General features: G+C 60.9%; 1 protein-coding gene across 1 annotated transcript in view; it reads left to right on the top strand.

The window, feature by feature from the left end:
• The window catches only part of TAFA5 (TAFA chemokine like family member 5), a 170,539-nt gene extending 149,415 nt beyond the window's left edge, over positions 1–21,124 (top strand). Inside the window, exon 4 of the mRNA XM_036906638.2 lies at positions 19,499–21,124. Within this exon, the coding sequence (XP_036762533.1) occupies positions 19,499–19,507 (9 nt within the window). The 3' untranslated portion in view covers positions 19,508–21,124. The remainder of the gene's footprint in view (positions 1–19,498) is intronic.
• Positions 21,125–21,362: the final 238 nt, after the last annotated feature.

Genomic DNA, 21,362 nt, shown 5'->3' with positions numbered 1-21,362 from the left:
GGCTGTCACCCTCCTGTCTCCCAAGCCCCAGATTCATGAGCAGAAGAGACAGTCATGGCCATTTAAGGCACTGGGCTGGGGCCCGGTTTGTTACGCAGCAGTTGCTGACTGGGACGAGAAGTTATTTAAAGGAGCATCAGGAAGGTAGAAAAGCACTTACGGAAATTATAGCACATAAACTTTACGGAAACATGTAAACACTCACATACATGTGTACATATATGTATGCACGTGTGTGTATTTATACACAACTGTGGACGCCTATTTAAGTGTGCGTAACAATTTGTTAAAGATCCAGTAGAATGTTTGGGACATAAAATTGAGGAAATCTCAGAAAACCAACAGTGGAATTTTTTTAAAAGATGTAGGAAATAGGAAAGGGGAAAAAAATAGATTAGAAGATCGATTCAGCAGGTCTGAAGAATATAAGATCCAAAAATAGACAAAAATGAGGAGGAGGAAATGATCAAAGAAATATTTTTTTAAAAATTCCCAGAACTCAAAGACATGGTTTCTCCTGGGAGAATGCTCACGAGGGGTGGGAAGTGAATGAATAAAAATCCATCCTAAGGTGTATCAGTGTGAAATGTCAGTCCATTGGAGATGAAGGAAAAGAATCTAAAAACTCAGAGGGAAAAATAGGTCACATACAAAGACTCAGACATCAGTGCGTCTGGCTTTGCGGCCAAATTGCTCAAAGCCAGAAAACATCAGCAAGTTTTCCAGGGTCCAGGATGCACCCACAGCCCCGGAATCCCGGGACAGACACAGCCCTCATTGGGGGCGGGGGGCGGGACATGGTGGACAGGTGCGGCCTGTGCGTGCTCGGGGCTGCGGTGGGGACAGTGGGAGGGCGGCAGCCTGCTGCAGCAGGGGGGCTCCTCGGCGGGGCTCCTCCCAGGGAAGGGGCAGTGGGTGCTTCCACAGCTTGTGGACAAATTTCAAATGTGCAGGAAACCAGGGAGTGAAATGACTCGATTGGAAGAAAGGAGAAACAATCTCAGAACACTCACATACATGGCATTTCTGGGCCCGAGGGCCCGAGTGAATGTTTCTTCTACTCAGATCTGCCCCATGTATTTATTAAGCCGTCAGCCAGGGGGACTGAGGTTGCCACTGGGAAGGGACTCACAGGGTGGACACGAGCCCGCCTCCTGGAGCCTCACGTGGGTCCTCCCGCCCGGCTCCCCGGGAGGCAGTGGCTGAACCAAGTTGGCCTGGAGACAGGCCCCAGCCAGGTTTGAGAGGTTTAGGGGCCAGGTCATCACCCGGGGTGAGTGAGGCAGGGCCCAGGGCAAATGGAAGGTGCGGGCATCCATCCTGAGAGTGCTGGGGCCACAAAGCAACTTGGGAGTGACCCAGTGAGCTGGCTTCCCTGTGCCAGGCTGGGGCAGGGCTGAGGCGAGATGCCCTGGTGGTGTGTGATCCGAGAGGGTGCTTAGTGGCCAACGGTGTGATGTGGGGTGAGGAGAGGCAGGTGTGAGCATGGACTGGCGCTCCCAGGTCTGACTGCTCCTGGACACCATGACCAGTCCTGGCCTGCACACGGCAGGCAGAGCCACAGTGGAGGCCGTCAGGGGGCCAGAGCCTGTTGAGGACAGAGGGAGGCCGGTGTCCCTGTGGGGCAATGTGGAGGCCGCCCGCAGGGTAGGGGGTGGGCACCCAGAGGTGTCCAGGCAGGTGAAATCCAGCACAGGGTGGCCAACCACGCATGAACACTGGCAGGGGTGTGGCTTAGCTGACCTGCGTGGGCCCCTGCCGGGGACGTGTGTTTCTCTCCCCAGAGTGCAGCCAAGCCAGGGCTCAGGGGAGCTACTCTCATCTGAGGGGGCCCCTGATCCTGCCTGGGCACCCCCCCCCCCCAGGCCCACGGGCACCAGGAATCCCTGCAGCTTTTCTGATGCTGGTGGCATAGGGGCCCCAGTGGTGCCTGGAGGTCACATGGCCCAGTTGTCTGTCCCTGTGCAAGTCATCCTCCGTTTAATACCAGAAAGTATCACCTACTACACCCAGACAGCAAGGGGACCCTTCACCTGCGAGCCCAGGGCTTTAGGAATGGGGCACAGTGCCACCCCTGAGCCAGTGGGCTGTGTCTTTGCTCACCTAGAAGCTGAAGGCCTCTTGTGTCCACCATGTGGCCATCTCTCCACCACACCAGCGGTATGTTCCCTGTGTTCCTTGCGCAGCCCAGGCCTGCCCACCCCTGGCACCAGAGCCATGGCTCTGTCCCCAGCCTGAAGGGACACCGTCAGTCCATCCCAGGAGCCCTGGCTTCAGGGACCGCACCCCTCCCTGCTGGCCATGAGCTCCTGTGGATAGGGTCATACTGACACTCACCGGCTGACCGTATGTCCAGGAGGCATTTGGGGGCATTTGGAGGGTCCCTGCTCTTAACGAACCTGCTCTTATTACAGAGCTGAGGCTCAGCTGCTCTTCTGCATCTCATTCTGAAAACCAATAAAAGAACAATGGTTCTGAGCCTGAACGAGGCGACGTGGGGCTTCACTGACTAGCAGCCGCCTCCTGGCGGGTCTCCCCTTTCTCCTCTGGGAAGCGGGAGGTGACCGGCCCTGAGATTCTGCTGGGGATTCTGTCCATCTGCCTGCCAAGCAGGTGTCCTGGGCCTCCAGCAGAGGCCCCACCGGCCCTGTGTGCTAGGCCTCTGGGGGCCACTCACTTGCCGTGTCCTCCGCCCTGTGCAGCTGGTAGCAGGCCAGTTTCCCTCACTGTGTGGGGCCGGCTAGGCTCTGCGGCCCCTAGGGCTCCCATGCTGGCAGACCAGGCTTCCTCCTGATGGCAGTTCACAGGCTCCTGCATCCTCAGAGCTGTTTCCCAGGGGGTCCATAGGGCACATTGCCTCTGGTCACCTGGAGCAGAGATGTAGGCCAAGGAGCATGGGGGTTCTGTGCTGTTACTTGAAGTGCACACCTGGCTATGTCACTCCTGGCCTCACTGCCCTGGGACCTGGGATGCAGGTAAGGAAACCCAAGCAAGGCCCTAGGGAAGCAGGATGGCGCTGCTCAGCTGAGCAGGCATCCAGAGGAGGTGTGGCAGGCCCTGCTGGGGCCGAGGAAATGCCTCATCAGAGCGCCAGAGGGGACAGGAAGCCACCAGGTAATCCCAAATCCAGTCGGCGCCCTGTAAGAAACTCCCGCTCTGGGAATTTAAGAAGGTCCCTGCAGAGGGAATTAGCAAATCCCACTTATAATAGCAAATCCTCTTACAATGCCTGCAAACAAACAAGAGGATAATGGTTTGCCTCTAACGGACAGACAGGATTTTCACCTGGAGGGCTTCTTTGGCTCTTCGCTGGGGTCTATGGCCAAGCCCCTCCTGCTGTGAGCACACTCATGGGGACCTGCTTCTGGCAGCTGCTGGGGGCTCTCCCCTCCTGTGACAGAGGCCAGGCAGAAGCATGGCTGGGGGCTCAGGACATCATTCCTTAGGATGAGACTGGAGCTCCTCGCCCTACAGCAGGGCCCTGGCTGGCCAGGACAGGAGACACAGCCCCAGTCACTGCCCAGGGGTGCTGGCTGCTTTTCCTGGGGAGACCTTGATATGCATCGTCCCTCCTGATCTAGGCGCCAAGCTCTGCACTGTGTGTCTGTGGCTCAGGGCCACTTTTGCCACTTGGCGGGGCCAGGCTGGGGAGACAGAGGAGCCGTCGGTGCTGTGAGGTCTGAGGCCGAGCAGCCCCTCGGTCGGGGCTTAGACATGGCCATCTGTCTCCTGGGATGTGGTGAGACGGTGTTTGTGGTGGGTCCTTCTGGAGTCCGGGCATTGAGCAGAACGAGGCCTGGGTGGCCCAGAGAGAAAGGTGCTGAGCTCAGGATGAGGTGCGGCAGCAGGCCGGAGAGGGGAGCAGCTTGGGTGGCCCGTGTCCTTGTGAATGCAGTGTCCTCCCAGGACAAGAGTGTCGGTCGGGGCAGGAGGCTCCCACAGATTCTAGCCCTAGAACCCGCAGGAGACGGACTGGACAGTGAGCGCTCAGCCAGGGCTAACTCAGTACCTGCACCCGTAATTCTGTCCCCTGCACGAGTGGCGACGAACCCCGAGCCGCTGCCCTGACCCCTCTGCAGTCCACTCTGTGCTCTGCCAGCCCCTGCTGCTCGTCCCCGCTGAATGGCTGGGCATTGTAGCAGACTCTGTGTAAACAAGAAGGTCCGTACTGAGGCTGTAAGCGGTGGGACATTCCTCGTTTTCTCAGCAGAAATGAGCCCAGAGACAAAAAGTTGCCTTGGCCCAGCCACCTCATTTCCGCCGGCACTTCCGGCCAGCTTCGCGCTGGGAGCGGCTGCGGTACCTTTCATGGTAACTGTGCGGCATCCGTCTCAGTTTTCCTTAAAGCAGTTGTTCTTTGAACCATTTTAAGTAACTAAATGGCAGATGGTGGAAATGGGAGGAGACGTGGCCCACGGGAAGCCTGGGGGACTCGGATGAGCCCCTCGCCGTGGGTTGTGTATTCCCGGCACCACAGAGCGGACAGGCGGCCTGCCGAGAGGGCGGTGACCCAGGTCAGGGTGGAGCCCCGGCCCGTGGCCTGGGAAGCTGCATTCTCACCAGTTTGTCCGTACACCGGGGCGCCTTCCCAGCCCTGCATAGGCAGCCAGGTCACGTGATGAGCATGCCACCCGGCCTGCAGCCCCCGCCCCCACCCCATCCATTCTGTCCCTGGGCTGGATGTTTTGCGCATCTGGGATGAGCCACTCACACCCCCTGGCTCCCAGGCAGTCAGCAGGCACCCACAGGAATACCTGGAGAGGCCGCTTTTTGGTGCCAGCTGGGCCTGTGAGGATGGCCATTGGTTAGAATGGGGTCAGACTGCTGAGTAGGTAGAAGAAAATGCTGGCGCTGGGGAACAAGGGCCGGGGCTCTGGCGTCCCCAGCTCAGCCCAGTGGGTTGGGCTCTGGGATCTAAGAGTTTACAGTGGTTCCAAACTCAGCAATCCTAAGGGAACCTTGCCCCACTTAGAACAAGGTTTGCACCCTGCAGATGAGCCTCCCAAGAAGAGCCTTGCTTAATGGGACAGCCCCTCTAGGGCGAGCCTCAGGCTGTCCGGACCCGCCACCTCCCCATAGCATGTGCCTTTGCCAAGAGGCCTCCTGCAGTGCCAGGATTAAAAGGGGGTCTCTGGGAATTGTGGCGTGCCCCCACGATCCTGCAAGCATGAGGTTTGTTATCTTGTCACCAGGGAGTGAGTGGTAAGAGTGGATAAAGTTCAGGGTGATCCTGAGTTCCCAGGAGAGCTATTTGAATTCTGTTTTCTGATTCCAGGTTTCATAAACTCATTGGGCAGAAATACAAAGTGATCAAAAGCATGACTTTCTCCTTTTGGTTTAATATGTCCTATAATGTTGTAAATGGCATTGCTTTGTGATTTATTTCCTCATATATTTTCATTCATAAAGGACAAGGGTAAATAAATTCAATCCTTTACTGTGGAAAGTAAGATCATGTATGCAAGATGGGACGGTCGGTCTGCACGCCCACCGCAGACACAGTTGGGGTGGCAGTGTCATCCTGACCCAGCGGGGCTCTGTGTCTCTGGCAGGATGCACACTCCCCAGCCTGCCCCTCTGGTCTGGGTGCTGGGCCTGGCTCCGTGGTCACGTGCCTCAGAACACTGTCCTCGCTGCGTCCTGAGCATGACCTGGCGCCGGGCACTGGCCCTCAGGAGGAGGGGCCTCCGTGCGCTGCAGTGGGAATGAAGTTTAGCGTTTGGCACAGATGTTTGTTAAAGACCAGCCTTTAGAAATGAAATAGGAGAATCTGTGTCTCAATCCAAATTACTTTAAATGTCACCCTCCCATTAAACCCGAAATATACTGGGGACGTAGGACTGGGACTGTATCACCGTGGTCATTGCTGCGTTCTGTCCCCAGGGCCCATCACGTGCCTTCTCCCCAGAACCAGGACACTGCTCAGCCCCAGAGGCAGTGTGGGCGACTACATGGCACGTGCCTCCCGGAGTGACGGACCCTGTTCTAGGGCCGCTGACCTTGTGCTTTCTGTGTAGGGTCATCAACCCCCACAGGAGGACAGTTTACACATGGGTAGGTGACCCTGCAGAGGTCACCCTAATCTCTCTGAGCCTCAGTTTCCTTACCTGCAGAGAGGGCAGGGGTGCCCAGGGTCTCTGTAGGTAACAGGATCGCCATCTTCCTCCTGCGGCACCTGGCGGAACGTTCTGGAGTGCTCATGCTCCCACAGCTGCATCAGGATGAAGCCGTGCCTCGGCCCCGTCTAGGGAGGCCACGGGTGCTGCGCGGCAGGAAAACCCAGGGCGCCAGCATCTGCCACTCCTGCCATTTCCCTTGGCTTTGGGTGCATCTGCCTTGGGCACTTGTGGCCTGTATGGCTTCCGGTCTTTGTCGGACAAGGGTCCAGTGATAGAGGAGCACCGCTCCCCTCTTCCCCGTGCCTGTGGCTTCCACGCCACGAGGAAATGAGGGTGTCCCACGCATGGAGGAGGCAGGAAGTTCTGGTGCTTGTGCTGAGTCAGCGGGGACGTAGCCATGGCTTTCTGGACTCACGTGGCCAGGCTCGCTGTTTGCTGCACAGCCTCTGCCCGGCTCCCAGTGTTGAATATCGTTGGAAATAAGAACAAGTGGCAATAGCATCACCACCCAGAGAAAAGAGAGACATGTGCCGAGGCCTGGCAAAAGCCCCAGGAGGGCATTGCAAGACTGGACAGGTCACCCCTGTCCTAGCCTCAGCCCTGTGAGGACGAACCCTGCAACGCAGAAGTTGGTGGCCTCTCCATCTCGCCCAGGCGTGACCAATGTCCCCTGAGTGGACGTGGGCATGAGGGCAGTTTGCAGGCAGCCCAGCCCCAGTCTGTGAGGCCCCTGCCCGGCCCTTGCATCTTCCTGCCACTTGCCACCTCATGCATCAGTGTGAGAACGTGTTTGGCAAGTCCTGAGGATACAGTTGGAACTTAGCTTTTCCTACAGCTCTCTTCTGACCCACGGGCAGATCAGTGGTCCTGAAGGAACCTGGGTCGTACTGGACATACGGGGCAGTGACATCGCCAGCCAGTGGGCAAGGGGCTGACTCTGCAGTGGGCATTAGGAAAACTGGCTTCATATTTGGGGGTCAATTCAGGTTGAATCCTTACCTAACACTGTTCCAGACTAAATCCCCAAGGGGTTACAGACAAGCATGACAAGCAAGGCCAGGAGATGGCCGAGAGAAGGTCCGGGTGACTATCTGAGTCCAGGGAGGAGTGACGGCCGACAGTACCTGACTCCGGACTCCAGACGCTGTTCTGAGCAGCTGCACAGATGGGCCTGTTCCGGTGGACCAGCGCCCGGAGGACACTGAGGCACGGGGTAGCCAAGTAATGCCTGGGAGGTCACCCGAGGACCAAGGGGCCCACCCTGGTCTCAATACCCCCAACTTGTGGAAGCCACACGCAGCTGCAGGAGAAGAGAGAGGCAGGCCACCGTGGGGAGGCAGGGGACACACACAGCAGGGGTGGCCCCTGACACTGTGAGGAGGCACAGCGTCCAGACAAAGGTGTGCACAGCGCACCAGCAGACCTAAACGCGAAGGGAGCAGCCCAGAAAGGTACGGGGAGAGAGTCATGGTCGGGTCAGCTGGCCAGGCACAGGCCAGGGGCTGCTGGTTGGGACCGATGGGCGGGTTTGTTTTCATTTCGTTTCTGTGCCTCGAGAACGATGCTGGTTACAAGGTGAATCTGCCAATCTCTCTGGAAAGTTCCCAGGTGACACTCAGCAAGAGAATCAGAAGTATATGCTCAGGCTGCTTTGGAAGACAGCCTCGCAGTTGCTCGAAAAGTCAAGCATTGAGTTATCATGTGACCCTGCCATTCCCCTCCAAGGTATATGCTCAAGAGAAGTGACACACATCCACTCAAAAACGTGTACGTGTGTGGCCACAGCAGCGTTATTCATAGTAGCCAAAACGTGGAAACAGTGCAGACATGTACCTGCTGAGGAATGGATAAACACGTCCGAGGGGCACGTGGCGGAGAGGAGGGAGGCCCTGACGTGCGCTGCAGCCGGGCTGCGAGGGCCTCAAGCAGACCAAGGAGCCAGACACCAGGCCACGTGCCGCGCGAGCCTGTCTGTGGGAAACGTGCGGCACAGGCCCGGCCGCGAGCTGGACAGCGGGCGGTGCTCAGCGGGGCTGGGGGGAGAGGCGTGACTGCTGATGGGCACGGGCTTCTCCTAGGCCAGATGAAATGCCCTGAGCCGGCCGTGGGGACGGTGGCGTGGAAGCATGGAGGCACTGAATGCCACGGAGCAGACCCTCTGGAAGGGCAGCCGTGTGGGGCGTGAGCTGCATCTCCGTGACGTCGTTAGAGACTGCTGTGGACAGGGACGTGCCCCCTCCACCCGGTCTGGGGACTCCGGCAGGCGGTGGCCCGGCAGGACCACCACACCCTCTGCTGCCAGGTCAGTGCGAGGACACGGCCTGGTCCAGCCCAGAGGCCCAGACTCGGCCACACAGAGGTGAGCTCCCCTCCCCCAGGGCCGCTGGGCCCTGATGCCAGAGGGGGGCTGGAGCTGAGCTTCAGGAGCATGTGGCCTGCCCCTGATGCAGCGGGTGGCCGGAGGAAGGAAGCCTCTGATGCACCTCCCGGCCCCTGTCACCCCCAGGGCCCCTTGATCTCTTCCACCTGTGAACTGGGGATGGTGAGCCGCAGTCAGCAAGGCCGTGGTCCTCTGGTGCCAGCCGGCGCCCTGCTGTCGGGGCTGTGGCAGAGCTGTGCTGGATTAGTGCGGGCGAGGGGCAGGGGTGGAGGATGAAGAGGACAGGGACCTGAGGCAGGACCGTCCTGCCTTCCTCAACACCCCCACTCAAAATGTTGCCTGGCCAGCCGGGCCATTCCCAAGACCAGGAGACTTTAGGGGAGTCAAACGCCCCCCTTGTGGCAGAGAGCTGGAGGGGACCTGGGCTGAGACGGCATCCCGCCTGGGCACCTGCAGCATCAAGGCAGCGAGGGTGGCTTCCGAGGCCCGGGGGCAAGGTCAGAGGGCCTTACTGCATGAAGTATGAACCGTGAGGGACTCGGGGCCAGGCAGTATCTGGAGGGCCCTCCATGGACGAGGAAAGGAGCTGTCATTTAGGAGAGCCACTGGGCGCCGGCACATCAGAGCACCACGAGCAAACGTAAACATGCTCGTGAGTTCAGGGTTTTTGCTGTGGGATCCGCAGGCCCCGAGAGGCCTCTGCTGTCTTGGCTGGAGGCTGGGGAGGGGGCTCCAGCAGTTGGAGGGAAGCAGGGACTTCCCGATGCCCACGTGACACTCCAAGTCGGGCTGTAACTCTCGGCAGGAAAAGCCCACGTATTCTTTCTATGGGGGCACAGAGCCCCCAGCCCCCAGCTGGGCCTGAGTGGGCCTCGCCCCTTGTGCTGCCCCCTCCGCAGGGACAGGGCGGCTGCCCTCTGCTGCCGTTCCTGGGAGGAGGTGGAAGTCCATCGCACGCCTTCTCAACAGGGACTCCTGTCCATTATTAAGTGACAGGCAGCTGACACGGGGAACCTGAAGATGCCCTGCACTTTCTCTAAACACTTTTCTAATTCAGATTATACATGCTGCTTCCTTAGCTGGTTTGTCCACGTAAAGTGTGTGTGTTTTCTGTGCTGCTTAACGAATTCTTACAAGCATGGTGACATAAAACAATACCCGTCTGTTTTCTCACCGTTCTGCAGGTCAGAGGCCCAGCAGGGCATGGCTGGGCTCTCAGCTCAGGGTCTCACCAGGCGGCAGTCCAGGTGAGGAAGGGCTGGGTCTCACCTGGCCACTCTGGGGAAGAAGCCAGCCTTGTCGGGGTTGGCAGCAGAAGTCAGCCCCTCGGGGCTGCAGGACGGAGGTCCCATTTCCTGGCCGCTGTCAGCTCCTAGAGGCCACACACATCCCTCACCATGCTCACAGCAGAGCTCTGACCCTCCATGCTGGGCAGAATCTTAAGATGGGTCCAGGGCCTCTGCCCTTGGTGTTACCTTGGGATCGTGTGACATCACTCAGAAAGGGAAGCTAGACTGCTTAGCTAGTCAATAAACATAATGTTCTCACGGCTGTCAGCTTGCGTAAAATAACAAGACCCCAGCCTGGTCCTCGCTGAAAGCTAAGTGGGAGGGCACACACCTCCCCCGGCTGGGCTCCGGCATGCCCACCCGCCTCAGCCCCCAGCTCTCTGCCTCGTGGCACAGAAGGGCCGCCCAAGCCATGGCAGTCTGCATTCATGTGGCACCCAGGTTAGAGCCATCTGGGGCTCACCCCCGGACGTGCACATCCCGGTGCCGCATCCCCGAGGGCAGGCGGGGACAGTTGCTAAGGTGGGTTGGATCTATAGCCGCCCATTCGCATCCAGAGATGCTGTCCTGCTTGGGCTCATGGCCGAGAAGCACACCGAGACACCTGGGTAGGGGCCTGCGCCGGACATGACGTTCCCTGGGTCCGTCCCTGGCGCCCCACTTTCATTTCCTCTGGCCGTCCCCCCTGCCCATCCTCCTCCTGTCATCCCCCCTGCCTTGGGCACGGTCTGCCTGGTTTTTACCACGCGCACCTCCCTTTATTCCTGTGCGGCTCACTTACTGCACGATCTATGGCAGCATCTCCAGCCCTCGTGGGCAGGCACTGGGTCAGCGGATGTGCCAGCTCCCACAAGCCCACCTCCCGCCTGTCCTTGGGCCGCGTGGCGCCCGCTGTGCATGGGGGCGCCCCTTATCGCCTTCCATCCCTGCGTGCCCACCCTGTGTGTTCACCACCCTCTCACCCTCTGGCTTGATCAGCACAGCGGGACTGGCCTTGGAAAAGGCGGATGGCTTAGGGAGTTTGTTAACAAAGGGCCTAGGCACCCTAGAGAACCCAGTGAGAGAGGCCACACCTGGCCGGTGCTGACGCGGTCCCCCAGCCCTCAGGATGGCAGGACGGTAGGCCTGGGGTCCCCCGTGCATTGGGATGACATTACACAGCACAGCTGTCTGCCCCCTCTGGCCACGAGGGCAGGAGAGCCCCCTCATACTGCTCATTCAGCAAGGGGCATGCAGGGCAGGGCTGGGAGCCTCCCCTGTAGCCCGGGACCTCCTGCCACACCCCCTGCCTGGGTGGAGCGTGGTGGCCACACGTGCCCAGTGGCCTTATCCAGGCAAAGCCCGCTGCGCGGCCGGTGAGGGAGGCACCTCTGTGAGGGAGCGTCAGGATGCACGGGGGAGGCAGATGGCTGCAGAGCACCCCGGGAAGCCGCTGCGCCGTGGACCCTGCTCCCCTCTCCTCACCCACATGACCCGGGTACCCAGGGAGGCCAGGCCTGGGCCCCTCCTCGTTCCCTGGGCTGCAGGACCAGGAAGGTCGACCCCATTGCTGAGAGCAGGTGGTGGCCCAGTGGGTCTGCGTGGCAGGGGCTGGGGTTCAGCCATGCGGCTGAGCCTTCGTAGGCCTGTGCATCTCCCTGGGCCTCACCAGCATTTGCGGGCATGACCCGTGGCATCCAGGCCTCAGAGTGCGTGGTGGACCTTCGGTGCCCTCGTGAAGCGGTGCAGGAGGGGTGGGTCCCAGAAGTGACCGTGAGCGTGTCAAGAGGGACTTAGCAGAAGTGAGCTGAAGCAGGTATGGGGCTCATCTGGGGGGGTCCCCGTGTGGGCACATGTGGCTTGTGGGGAGGTGGCAGGGGACGGAGCAGCAGAGGTCATGTGTGTGGCAAAGGCAGAGGGAGATGTGGCCCCTGGCCCTGACGATGCAGGGTGAGGCCCTGAGCTGAGCAGTGCCCTCTAGGGTCTCAGGGCAGGCTCGGTGTTGGGGTGCGGGGGTTCACTGAGGCTGCCCGAACACAGTGCCACAAAACCAGCCCTTAAAAACCCCAGGAACTCACCCTGTCGTGTTCTGGAAGCCTGACTGCAGTCCAGGTGTCAGCAGGGCCGAGCTCCCTCCCAGGCTCCAGGGGGGCCCTTTCCACCTCTTCCGGCTCCTGGGGCTCCTGGGCTTTTGGAATCGCTCCCATCCCTGCCCTCTTCCCTGTGCATCTTCTCTGGGCCCCTGGGTCCAAATGTGCCTCTGTGTATGAAGACACCAGTCTTACTGCATTAAGACACATTTAACGTGATCACATCTGCAAAGACCCTATTTGCAGGTCAGGTCACGCTTACAGGCTCGGGGGCTTAGGACATCAATACGTTGTTCTGGGGCACACAGGTCACCCTGCGTGGGGACTCAGTGCAGTGCAGCACCGTCTGTTTCCTGGAACTCACGGCGCGTAGCAGTGGGGGCCCAACAGAGAAGCATGCAGTTCCCAAATTCCGACAGAGTTTGTTGCACTAGATTCACCCAGGGAGGTGACGTCTCGGGCACAAGATCCTGCTGCCCAGCAGAGCCGAGCACCCGTCCCCTGAGGACAAGGGTCCCGCCTGGCTTCCCCTGTCCTCACACTCATAAGGTACCCTGTTTATCAAAGGTCAGTAAATATGTGATGGATGAGCGACTGCTTCCATGGGCAGATAATCAGCCAACATCACCACCTTCCTAGAAGCTTCAAAACTGCTGCATGTGGCTCTGCCCTCCAGGCTGGGCTTTCTGGCTTCAGTGACCACACCCAATTTTGATCAGTCTGGGAGGATTTCACTTGATGATAATTGTGGGTCCTTTTACTGTGTGTGGTGTGGGAGGTCTGAACTGCACCTGCTGACGCCATTTCCCCAGGGCAGAGTCGTCCCAAGCTTTTGCTGGTGCGGGGCAGTGACACGGGCCCGGCTCACTTCCAGAACTCCCTTCCTGGGAAGGAGCTGGCCCTGCAGACAAGGTGGCACCGTGATGGCCCCTAAATTCCTAAGGCTCTTGTCCCTGGCTGAGGGTCCAGAGGGGAGCCCTGGGCCCTGTGGGTCAGGCACCGGCCCCGTTCTGTGGGGGCGTGGCTTTCCGGTTGCAGGATGCGGTTCACCGATCAGTTCTTCGGTGGCCCCAGAGCAAGGCTGGCTGTGCAGCAGGTCGTCCCCCGAAAAGGAGATGTTTTCAGAGCCGAAGGGATGAAGCCCGGCGTGAGCAGTGAGCATGGGCCAGGCGGCCCCCTCCTGTCCCATGGAGTGTGGTCCAGGGGCCGCAGGGGAGGCTGGGCCACTGCCGTTCAGTCCCTACGCCTGTCCGTGACCCTAGCCACCCCACCCAGGGGCTTTGGGCTAATGCGCTTTGGGGTCAGCCTACAGGGCACCCTCCTTGTCATGTGCTTGCTGTTCTGATGACATAAACCCGAGCATTTGGGAAGCACTTTACACACGGGTTCACTGGATCCTCACTGCGGCCCCAGAGGTGGGGAGGGGCTGTCCCCTCCCTGGGGTAATGGGTGGGGGTCTCAGCAGCCCTTACCAAACCCTGGGACTCCAGGCATTTTATGCAGCTGCTCGCCACTCAGGACACTGGCTTTGTGATGCTTCGTTGGCCTGTCTGCTCTTCATGGTGCGCACCAGGAGCGTCGGCCCCAGAGCATGCCCTCAGCGGGAAGCCCCACCCAGGGCACCAGGCAAGGGCCAGCAACAGCGCACAAACAGGCCCACGCTCACAGGGCCCAGTGATGTCCTCCCGCCAGCACCAGGGGGCGGGGAGCCGAGTCCCAAGAGCCCGCTGACACGCCTGCTCACCCACTGCATGGCCCGTGGGGGACCTAGCCTGTGCCCGCGCAGGTGCTGCTTCTCAGAAAAGCCCTGGAGGGTCTGCCACGGGATGGCACAGTGCAAGCTGGTGACTGGCACCCCGGCAGGGCCATTCCCAGGCTCCACCCGGCAGCGACGCGCCTGGCCGGGCTCCACGAGCACCTCCTCTGGGCAGGTTGTCCTGGGCCTTCCTGGTGGGACTCCACTGGCCTCCTGGGTGCCACCTTTCGACTCTGGTGGGGCAGACCGGCCTTGCTTCATTGTGAGGCCCCAGGGCCCCCAGCCGCCTGAAGGCAGTCAGGAGCAGCACGTCCCAGAGCTCCCTTGCCAAGCGGTGGCTCCCAGGGCAGCTGGACAGCAGAGCCCGGGGCCAGGATGCGCCTTCCTGCTCCAGCCATGATGGCCCCCAGGGCTCACCCCACTCCATGCGGGGAAGAGGTGGAAACATGGGTACACATGGGAAACCAATGCACATGGCAGCAGAGTGACAGGAGCAATCATAAGCGGTGGGGTGGCACTGGGACCCTGGACGTGAGTTCTGACTGGCGCCGAGAGACCTGGGGAGGAGGCTGCTCTGGCCTCAGCCTCAGGCCCTGGTGGTGGTGTGGGCCGGCCTATTCAAGGGCAGGAGCAGGAGAGGCCGCCCCCTGTTACCTGAGGGCCTGGGAGGGCCGCCTGCTCCCTCAGCACGGTGCGCTAGGCTCCATGCAGGCCGGTGCCCACAGCACTCCCCCAGGCCTCCTAGCAGCCCCGTCTCCTCAGGAGGCCAGGGCAGGAGCCCCACTGCGCTCGGGAGCCAGAGCCCCGCCGGTGGGCTGTGTGGCTGATGCCTGGGAGCAGTGAGTCCTTGGAGGAAGGGCAGGCGACAGGAGCGTGGACACGGTGAGCAGCAGGACTGCAGACACAGCACCCAACCCATACGCCGGCCTCTCAGCCCAGGTGCGCCTGCAGGGCTTCCCTGAGGACACTGACTTGCTGGCTGACCAGAAACAGCAAGTTGAGGCCATGCTGTGGTGTTTGGTTTGGTTCTTTAAACTATAACTGGCAGCCAGTCCAGCCCCCTTGTTGAGCTTGGGTTTGGAGAGAAAATGGGGTTCACTGTTCCTTGCTTGTGAACTGCCATGTAAGGTAAGGGAATGTTCCAGAAAAGTCACACAGGCGGCTGGACAGAGCCAGGAGGATGCAGAGCCTTTCCAGAAGCCTCTTCCCAGGTCCTGTGTGTGCGTTTCCCATGGTGACAGCTCTCACAGACCCGCTGCCAGCAGGGCAGGCCACGGTCCTCTCACTCCTGGACGTTTCCATGCCTGGGGAAGGGACGCCACTCACTGGGTCCACAGGGGCTGGGGACTCTTGTTTGTAAAGGATGCTGCCATTTAGAGAAAAACCCCATCACCACGGAGAACGTCAGTCTTCCTGGTCCGAGGGAGTGGGTGCCCTGAACAGGAGCTCTGGGTGTGCCCACAGCACCCTCCTCCCCTAAGGCCGACGCAGCGTCATGCCTGAACACCCTTGGCAAGCCGGCTGGAGGGTTGTGTCAGCTGTGGCACCGGCGACCACAGGTGACATGGCAACACTGGCCCGTGTTGCTCTGTTTTGTGCCCGGTGTGCACAGTGAGGTGACCCTGGAGCCAGCTCAGGCCACCTTGGGGGTCACATCCGGGAAGGACAGCCTAGACCCTAGAGGACATGCCCTGTCACCTGGGGGTTTGGACAGCTGTTCATGGAACTCACATGTGCTTCATACCTGGTCTTGCTCCAGCCTCGGTGACACAGCAGAGGGTCACACCCAGGCTGCAACCCCAGAACGCCCCTGATCTCTGCACTCCTGGAGCAGGCTGGGCTGGTCGGTGTCATGGACAGCCCGCTGGCTCCCGAGGAGGCACATTAGCCTCATCCCAGTGGCAGGGGTACCCGCTCCCTCCTTGATCTCCCAGAAAGCAGGGCTGGGGACAGCCAGGTGATGCTCCAAGGTCATGCAGTGACCTAGGAGGTCTGGCACAGGGAGGAGCTTGTCCACGGGGGAAGCTGACCCTCTGGCGCTCGGGCATCCTGGTGTCAAGGCCAGCACAGTGTGCCTGTGGAAAGGGGGGCTGGAAGGAGGCCTCCCTTCCCCACACAGGCAGGCCCAGCACCCAGCAGCCGTCCTTGTGGCAAAGGAGGGTCCTGTCTGTAAGAGTCCCCAGCGAGTGGGGGGAGCTGGGCTCAAGCCCTTGCAGAACTGAGCTGGGTGGGGGATGATGCCACCCTGCTCCCAGTGGAGCTCAGCCTGCCTGTGCCCTCTGGGCCGGCCACACCCAGAGGTCCCAAGAGCCTGCTGACCACAGGGATGCTGTGGGGAGCGGAGCCTAGAAATCCTCACAGAACACGCCCTCCTTCCCACCTTGCCCACCCCTTCCCTTCCAGAGCTCAAGCCCTTTCCTAGGGCAGAGAAGGTTCGAGGAAGGTTCTAGAAGGGCCCCCAGGTGCAGCTGATGCAGCTTCTCCGGCCACGGGGAGATGAAGGAGCAACCACTGTCGGTGTGGTGTTTCTTCTCGCCGCACGCTGCCCACCCGGGACACAGGCAGCCAGCCCGCCGTGTGTCTGCTGCCAGGGAAGGTGCTCACCTGGACTCCCGGGCTGCAGCCACCTGCACCAGGGAGGGGTAGCCGACCCACAGCTGCCTTAGCCCAGGCGCAGAGGGCAAGCAAACCAGGGTCTCACTCCCAGGGGCCAGGGCCGGGCAGCCCTTCTGCCAGCCGCAGGGTGCACACAGCGCCCTCCTTTGGTGCCCGCTCCATGTGCTTGCCAGCGTACTGTGCCCCACTGCCGCTCTGCTCATGGGGCGTGTTCTGAAATCCCAGGTGTGAACAAAACTGCTAACGACATTTGGTCACTGCCAGAGGAATGGGGTGCGTGGGGGCGAGGCAGCAGCCAGGGGATGGTGGGCACAGTGGCATCGCTCAGGCTGTTCTGAGCTGGGAGGAGGTGGGTGCTGTGCCCTGGGGGAGGGACCCCCGAGGGTGTAGATGGGCCATGGGCACCGTGACCAAAGCAAGCGATGAATCGGAAGGAGGCTCCCCACACATGGGCCTCAGCCCTGGATCCGGGAAAGCGGCCATCGTCCTGGGAGCTTTAGGAGAGAGATTCCCCCATAGCTCCAAAGCCTTGGTGTTTCTGAGGCCTGTGGGTACAGGGCAGTTTGAAACGGGCCTGTGAGCTGGCCGGCGCCCACTCGGTGCAGCATGTGGGCGCAGCACCTGACCAGGGAGTCGAGAGGCGGGTAGGTCGGGGCCACAAAGCTGGTCCAGCCCGGACCTGCTGGGCGCCCAAGGCGAGGCTGGGGGTGGAGGCCTGTGTCAGCACACGCTGTCCCCTCAGCAGGCCTCACTTGCGAGGGTGGCCAGGGCCCTGCAGGGAGATGGAATTGACAGTCTCTGTTTCGGTCGCAATACCTTCCAGCTGAACCTAGACCGAGATGTCAGTGCTGAACCCCTGCGGCTCCGAAATCGCCGGCACGTGCGGGTGACTGAGCCCTGCTGGATTCAGGCGACGAACCAGCAGTGCTCACCAAGCAGAACAAAAGCCCTGTGTGCGCGGAAGCATGAGTAACAGCCCGAGATGCGCTGAATATAAGTCTACAGTATGTGCTCGGGCGATTGTCGTGGGCAGACGTGTGGACGCAGGTGTGACTGCACCTGCGCAGAAGCCCGGCTCTTACTGACGCGCAGGTGACAGGTGGGAAGGCAACGCCCAACATTACCAGAATGCCTGTTTGGACATGGAAGTGTGGGTGCACTTTGTGTACCTTCGCTCCCCCGTGCGTCCCCCTTTCCCCGGGAATGAGAATTTATCCACCGTCAAAGAGCAGAGCCAGTGCTTCCTTTCAGGGGGCTGCACTGAGGGTCTCCATCGGCCCCGCCGACCTGGCCGGGGCAGCAGAGGGGCAGCCCCGGGCCGGTGGGCTTATGCTCACCAGGCAAGGCAGCGGGCGCCGCCGACCCCACTCTCGGGGCTCAGCACGGCGCACGACGGGGCCTTCGCCAAGCTCGGGAGGGCTGGAGGTGGGTTAGGACAAGCCCTGTGGGTCGCTCTCGGGCATCTGTCAGGTGAGAAGGAAAAGAAAAGCCTGTAGTGGCCCCAGAGATCCGCTCACCTGGAAGCTGTGGCATCGCCTCATTTGGAAACAGGGTCTCGGCAAACGCAATTAAGTCGAGAATCTCGGGATGGGATTATCCTGGACCTGGCTGGGCCTTCCACCCGATGGCCAGCTCCTCACGGGAGAGGAGGGAGACTTCAGGGGAGCGGGTGGCAGCAGAGTCCAGCCTGCGGCAAGCGGCAGGGGCCCAGGAGCTGCAGAAGCTGGGGGCGAGACGGGGGCCGGTTCTCCGGAAGGAGCCGCTCCGGCGCTCGGTCTCAGTGTCTGGTCTCCAGGCGGAGAAGGCCGATGTCTGCCGTTCGAGCCCCCGCCGCCTGGGGCCACAGCACAGGCTGCCCTGCCCTCCCCGGGCTCCCTCAGCTACGGTCACCTCTGCACCAGCCTGCCTGGTGGACCTGGGTCCACAGTACCCGACTACAGATGACCTGCCCCACCAGCGTGTCCGGGCACCCACCTGTGCCGGGCTCAGCACGTAGCTCAGGATGAGACAGCAAGTCCAGCCGGAGCTTCGGGGAGACCCGGACCCTGAGCCCACCGCCAGGTCCTGGGCCCGCGGGCCTGGGGACGAGGAGGCCAAGCCCCATGCAGTGGGGATTTGACCGCACTGAGCTGGCCTTCTGGTGAGGCAGTGCTTGGGGGGATGCCCCGCAAGGGGCCTCATCTGTCCCAGGGGCCACAGGCCCATCCAGTCTGCGCCCAAGTTCCCCGAGCTTCCCACTGGGGAAGACAGGTAAGGGGAGAACAGTGCTCACCTGGCACCTGGATGGCCGGCGCCACATGCCCACTGAGTGACCAGGAGGGTGGGGTGACCACATGGTGCCATCAGGTCAGCCCCTCTGCCAAGGGGACCTGAGGATGACAGCTCGGGGTCTGGGGCGAGGGTCCCAGTGAGCGAACAGCTAATGCACAGCCCAGTGAGGGTGAGGAATTGAGAGACTGAGAGGTAGTGCGGCAGCAATGGGAGCGGGCCTGCAATGCAGGCAGGGTGAGATGGGAGTGTGGTGGCAGCCCCGGGCAGGTGGGACGTGGGACCGGCGGGAGCCCCACACAGGCTGAGTGGCAGAGGGGAGGAGTCTGGGCTGGCATTTCTGCGCTGCACCAAGGATGGGCCCGGTGGGCGGGGCCCAGCCATTGCGCTAGGCTTGTGCGTCTCTGCTGCGAGTGTCGGGCAAAGCCCCAGGGCCCTCGGGAGCTGCACGGGGCAGGGTAGCCCTTGGACGCCTGACCCTCGCCCCGGGAGTCCTTGAGTGCAGCTGGCCACTGAGGATATTGCCTCAGCCTGGGGCTGCCCTGGGAGACAAGGGAGAGGGCAGCCTGGTGGGGGCGTGGGACAGGAGATGAGGTGGTCTGTGGGGACCGCATCTCTACCTTCTCCATTGTTCTAAAGGTGGTACTCCCGCTGTCCAAGCACCGTGGCTTGAGACCACCATTTCCTGGGGCTCTGGGACCCTGGGCAGGTAACAGGACCTCGTCAGCCAAGGCCGTACGCGCCACCCCGCTCTGTTCCCCCAGGGGCTCTGCGGGCATGTTGACATGCTGTGGATGTGGCTCCATTGAGGACACAGGCGGCAGGGACCAGCTCCAAATCCCTGCCGGTGCAGCACAGCACAGACAGTGTGCATGCCCCCCAGAGCTGCTCTCCACGGCATGGACCAGGAGGGACTCCCAGCTCGGCCGACCTGGTGGACATTCCCAGCAGGGACCCTCGTGTCTGCAGAGGCTGACCACTCTCTTCTCTTTGCTCTTCAGGTCTCCTGACAAACACAGCCTCAGAGGGGCCCTGGGAGTGGCCCTGGCTCCCTGCAGAGTCCACACCTTGGCCACGGTCCACCGTGGACGCCCCCGTTCTGCACCATCCGCCCACCCTCTGTTTCACCGCAGCCCGTCAGGGACGGCGCACCTCCTCGGCGTTCTGAGCTGTGTCTGTCCAGCCTCCCCGAGTGGTCCGGCCCAGGACACACAGTGGGGGCTTCACCCAGCATCCGTGGGAGTGTGGCCTCACACGCCCTCCCTGGCCGTGGCCTTGACTGAGCTGTCCACAGAGGCGCAGGAGGAAGAGGCGGCCAAGGCCGGATGGGCTGCAGCCCAGCCAGCCCGACTGGAGGACCCGCCGGGCCTTGGGGAGGACTCACTCCCAGGCACAGAAGTGGCCTCTCCTTGCACCCAGACTGTGCGAATTGCTTTTATTTTCTTACCCTTTCAGTACATCAATAGACCAAAGAGCAAAATCTATTTTACCGCAGACTCACCGCCACCGTCAGTCCCCGGGCTCCTCCAGGGGACGCGGGGGCAGAGACATGCCGGCAGCCCCAGCGGGGCAGAGCGGGCGGCCCTGGCAGAGGCCCCCACCCCACGAACACTGCGGTGCACCCTGAGGGGCCGGGCTGCCTGGGGTGTGCTGCGGCAGCCCTGTGGACGCGGCCGGCAATGTCCCCGCGCAGAGCCCACGAGCACGCCGCCCCGGGAGCCCAGGCCGCCACCCACACCTGCTCCTGTGTACTTAGGTGGACTTTATGTACTAAATTCACTTTCTGTTTTAACCAGTTACACACGCCTCTCTGCGCTCCATTCCTGATAGTGGGATAATCCAGGATTCGCCAAGAGCATGTTGGGTCTCCCGTGACTGCTGTCATCCAATACACCATTTAGCTCCAGAAAGCAAATTAAAGAAAACAAAAGTAACACTTGTTTGAAAGAGATCATTAAATGTATTTTGCAAAGCCTAAAGTTATATATTTAACAGTTTTTATATGTTGTATATTTGTAGAAAATCCTATTTAACAATTACTGTGGTGCCCCTGGCTGTCCAGGGAGGTGGGCCAAGCCCTGGGTGGTCCTGAAGGCGCCAGGAGGCCACAGGGTGAGCTGGCAGCTCCGGCCGAGAGGGCCGGGCATGGAGGGGCCAGACTCGGGGCAGCGAGCCGAGGACCAGGGCAGGGAGGGCCCGGAGGCCGCTCGTCTTCACCCAGCCCGGTCCCGTGGCCCCTGCCCATGGCCCCTCTTGCCCACGCCAGGTGTTCCGTGCTTGAGCCCACCTCTTTGGTGGGTTTCATCTCCCTTTTCTTAGCTCCCACATCATAGATTCCAGGGTGTGTGCAGCCCGTCTCTTCCCCCCAGTGGGTGTCCTGCCTGCTCAGTCTTCAGGCCTGAAGGGTGAGGAAGCAGGTGGGCAGAGGGCAGAGAGAGCAGCAGGCACCCGCCCCCCATGCCCCTCCCTGCCAGGGAGGCCGCCGAGCCCGGAGGAGGAGAGCAGGGCGTCTTTTCTTCCACCGGCCATCGAGCGCCAGGTTCCTTATCTTCCCGAGTTCCCGCTGAACTGTACTACCTAAGAGTCAGATTAACAGCAGTATTATGCTAGTTCTATGCTACTAAAAATATGAAGAAAAAGTAAGCAGTATATATAACTATATAGAAGCTGTTCCAGCAGCCCATAGACTAAAGCTAGGAGAGAAAATCCATTTATTTAAGACCCGTCCCAGCGTCCATGAGTATTTAATTTGCCTGTCAGTCACCACAATCTGGAGATCTGCGTGTTCTGGAGCAAAAGTTGCGGCTGTGGGCTTGTTTCTCATCACAGAGGAGCTGGGCCCGCGGGGGGCACTGTCCCGAGCCG

This window comes from Manis pentadactyla, chromosome 10 (assembly GCF_030020395.1).
Source record: "Manis pentadactyla isolate mManPen7 chromosome 10, mManPen7.hap1, whole genome shotgun sequence".
Lineage (NCBI taxonomy): Eukaryota > Metazoa > Chordata > Mammalia > Pholidota > Manidae > Manis > Manis pentadactyla.
Note: the sequence above shows the minus strand (reverse complement) of the source record. Positions and strands in the feature narration are given on the sequence as shown.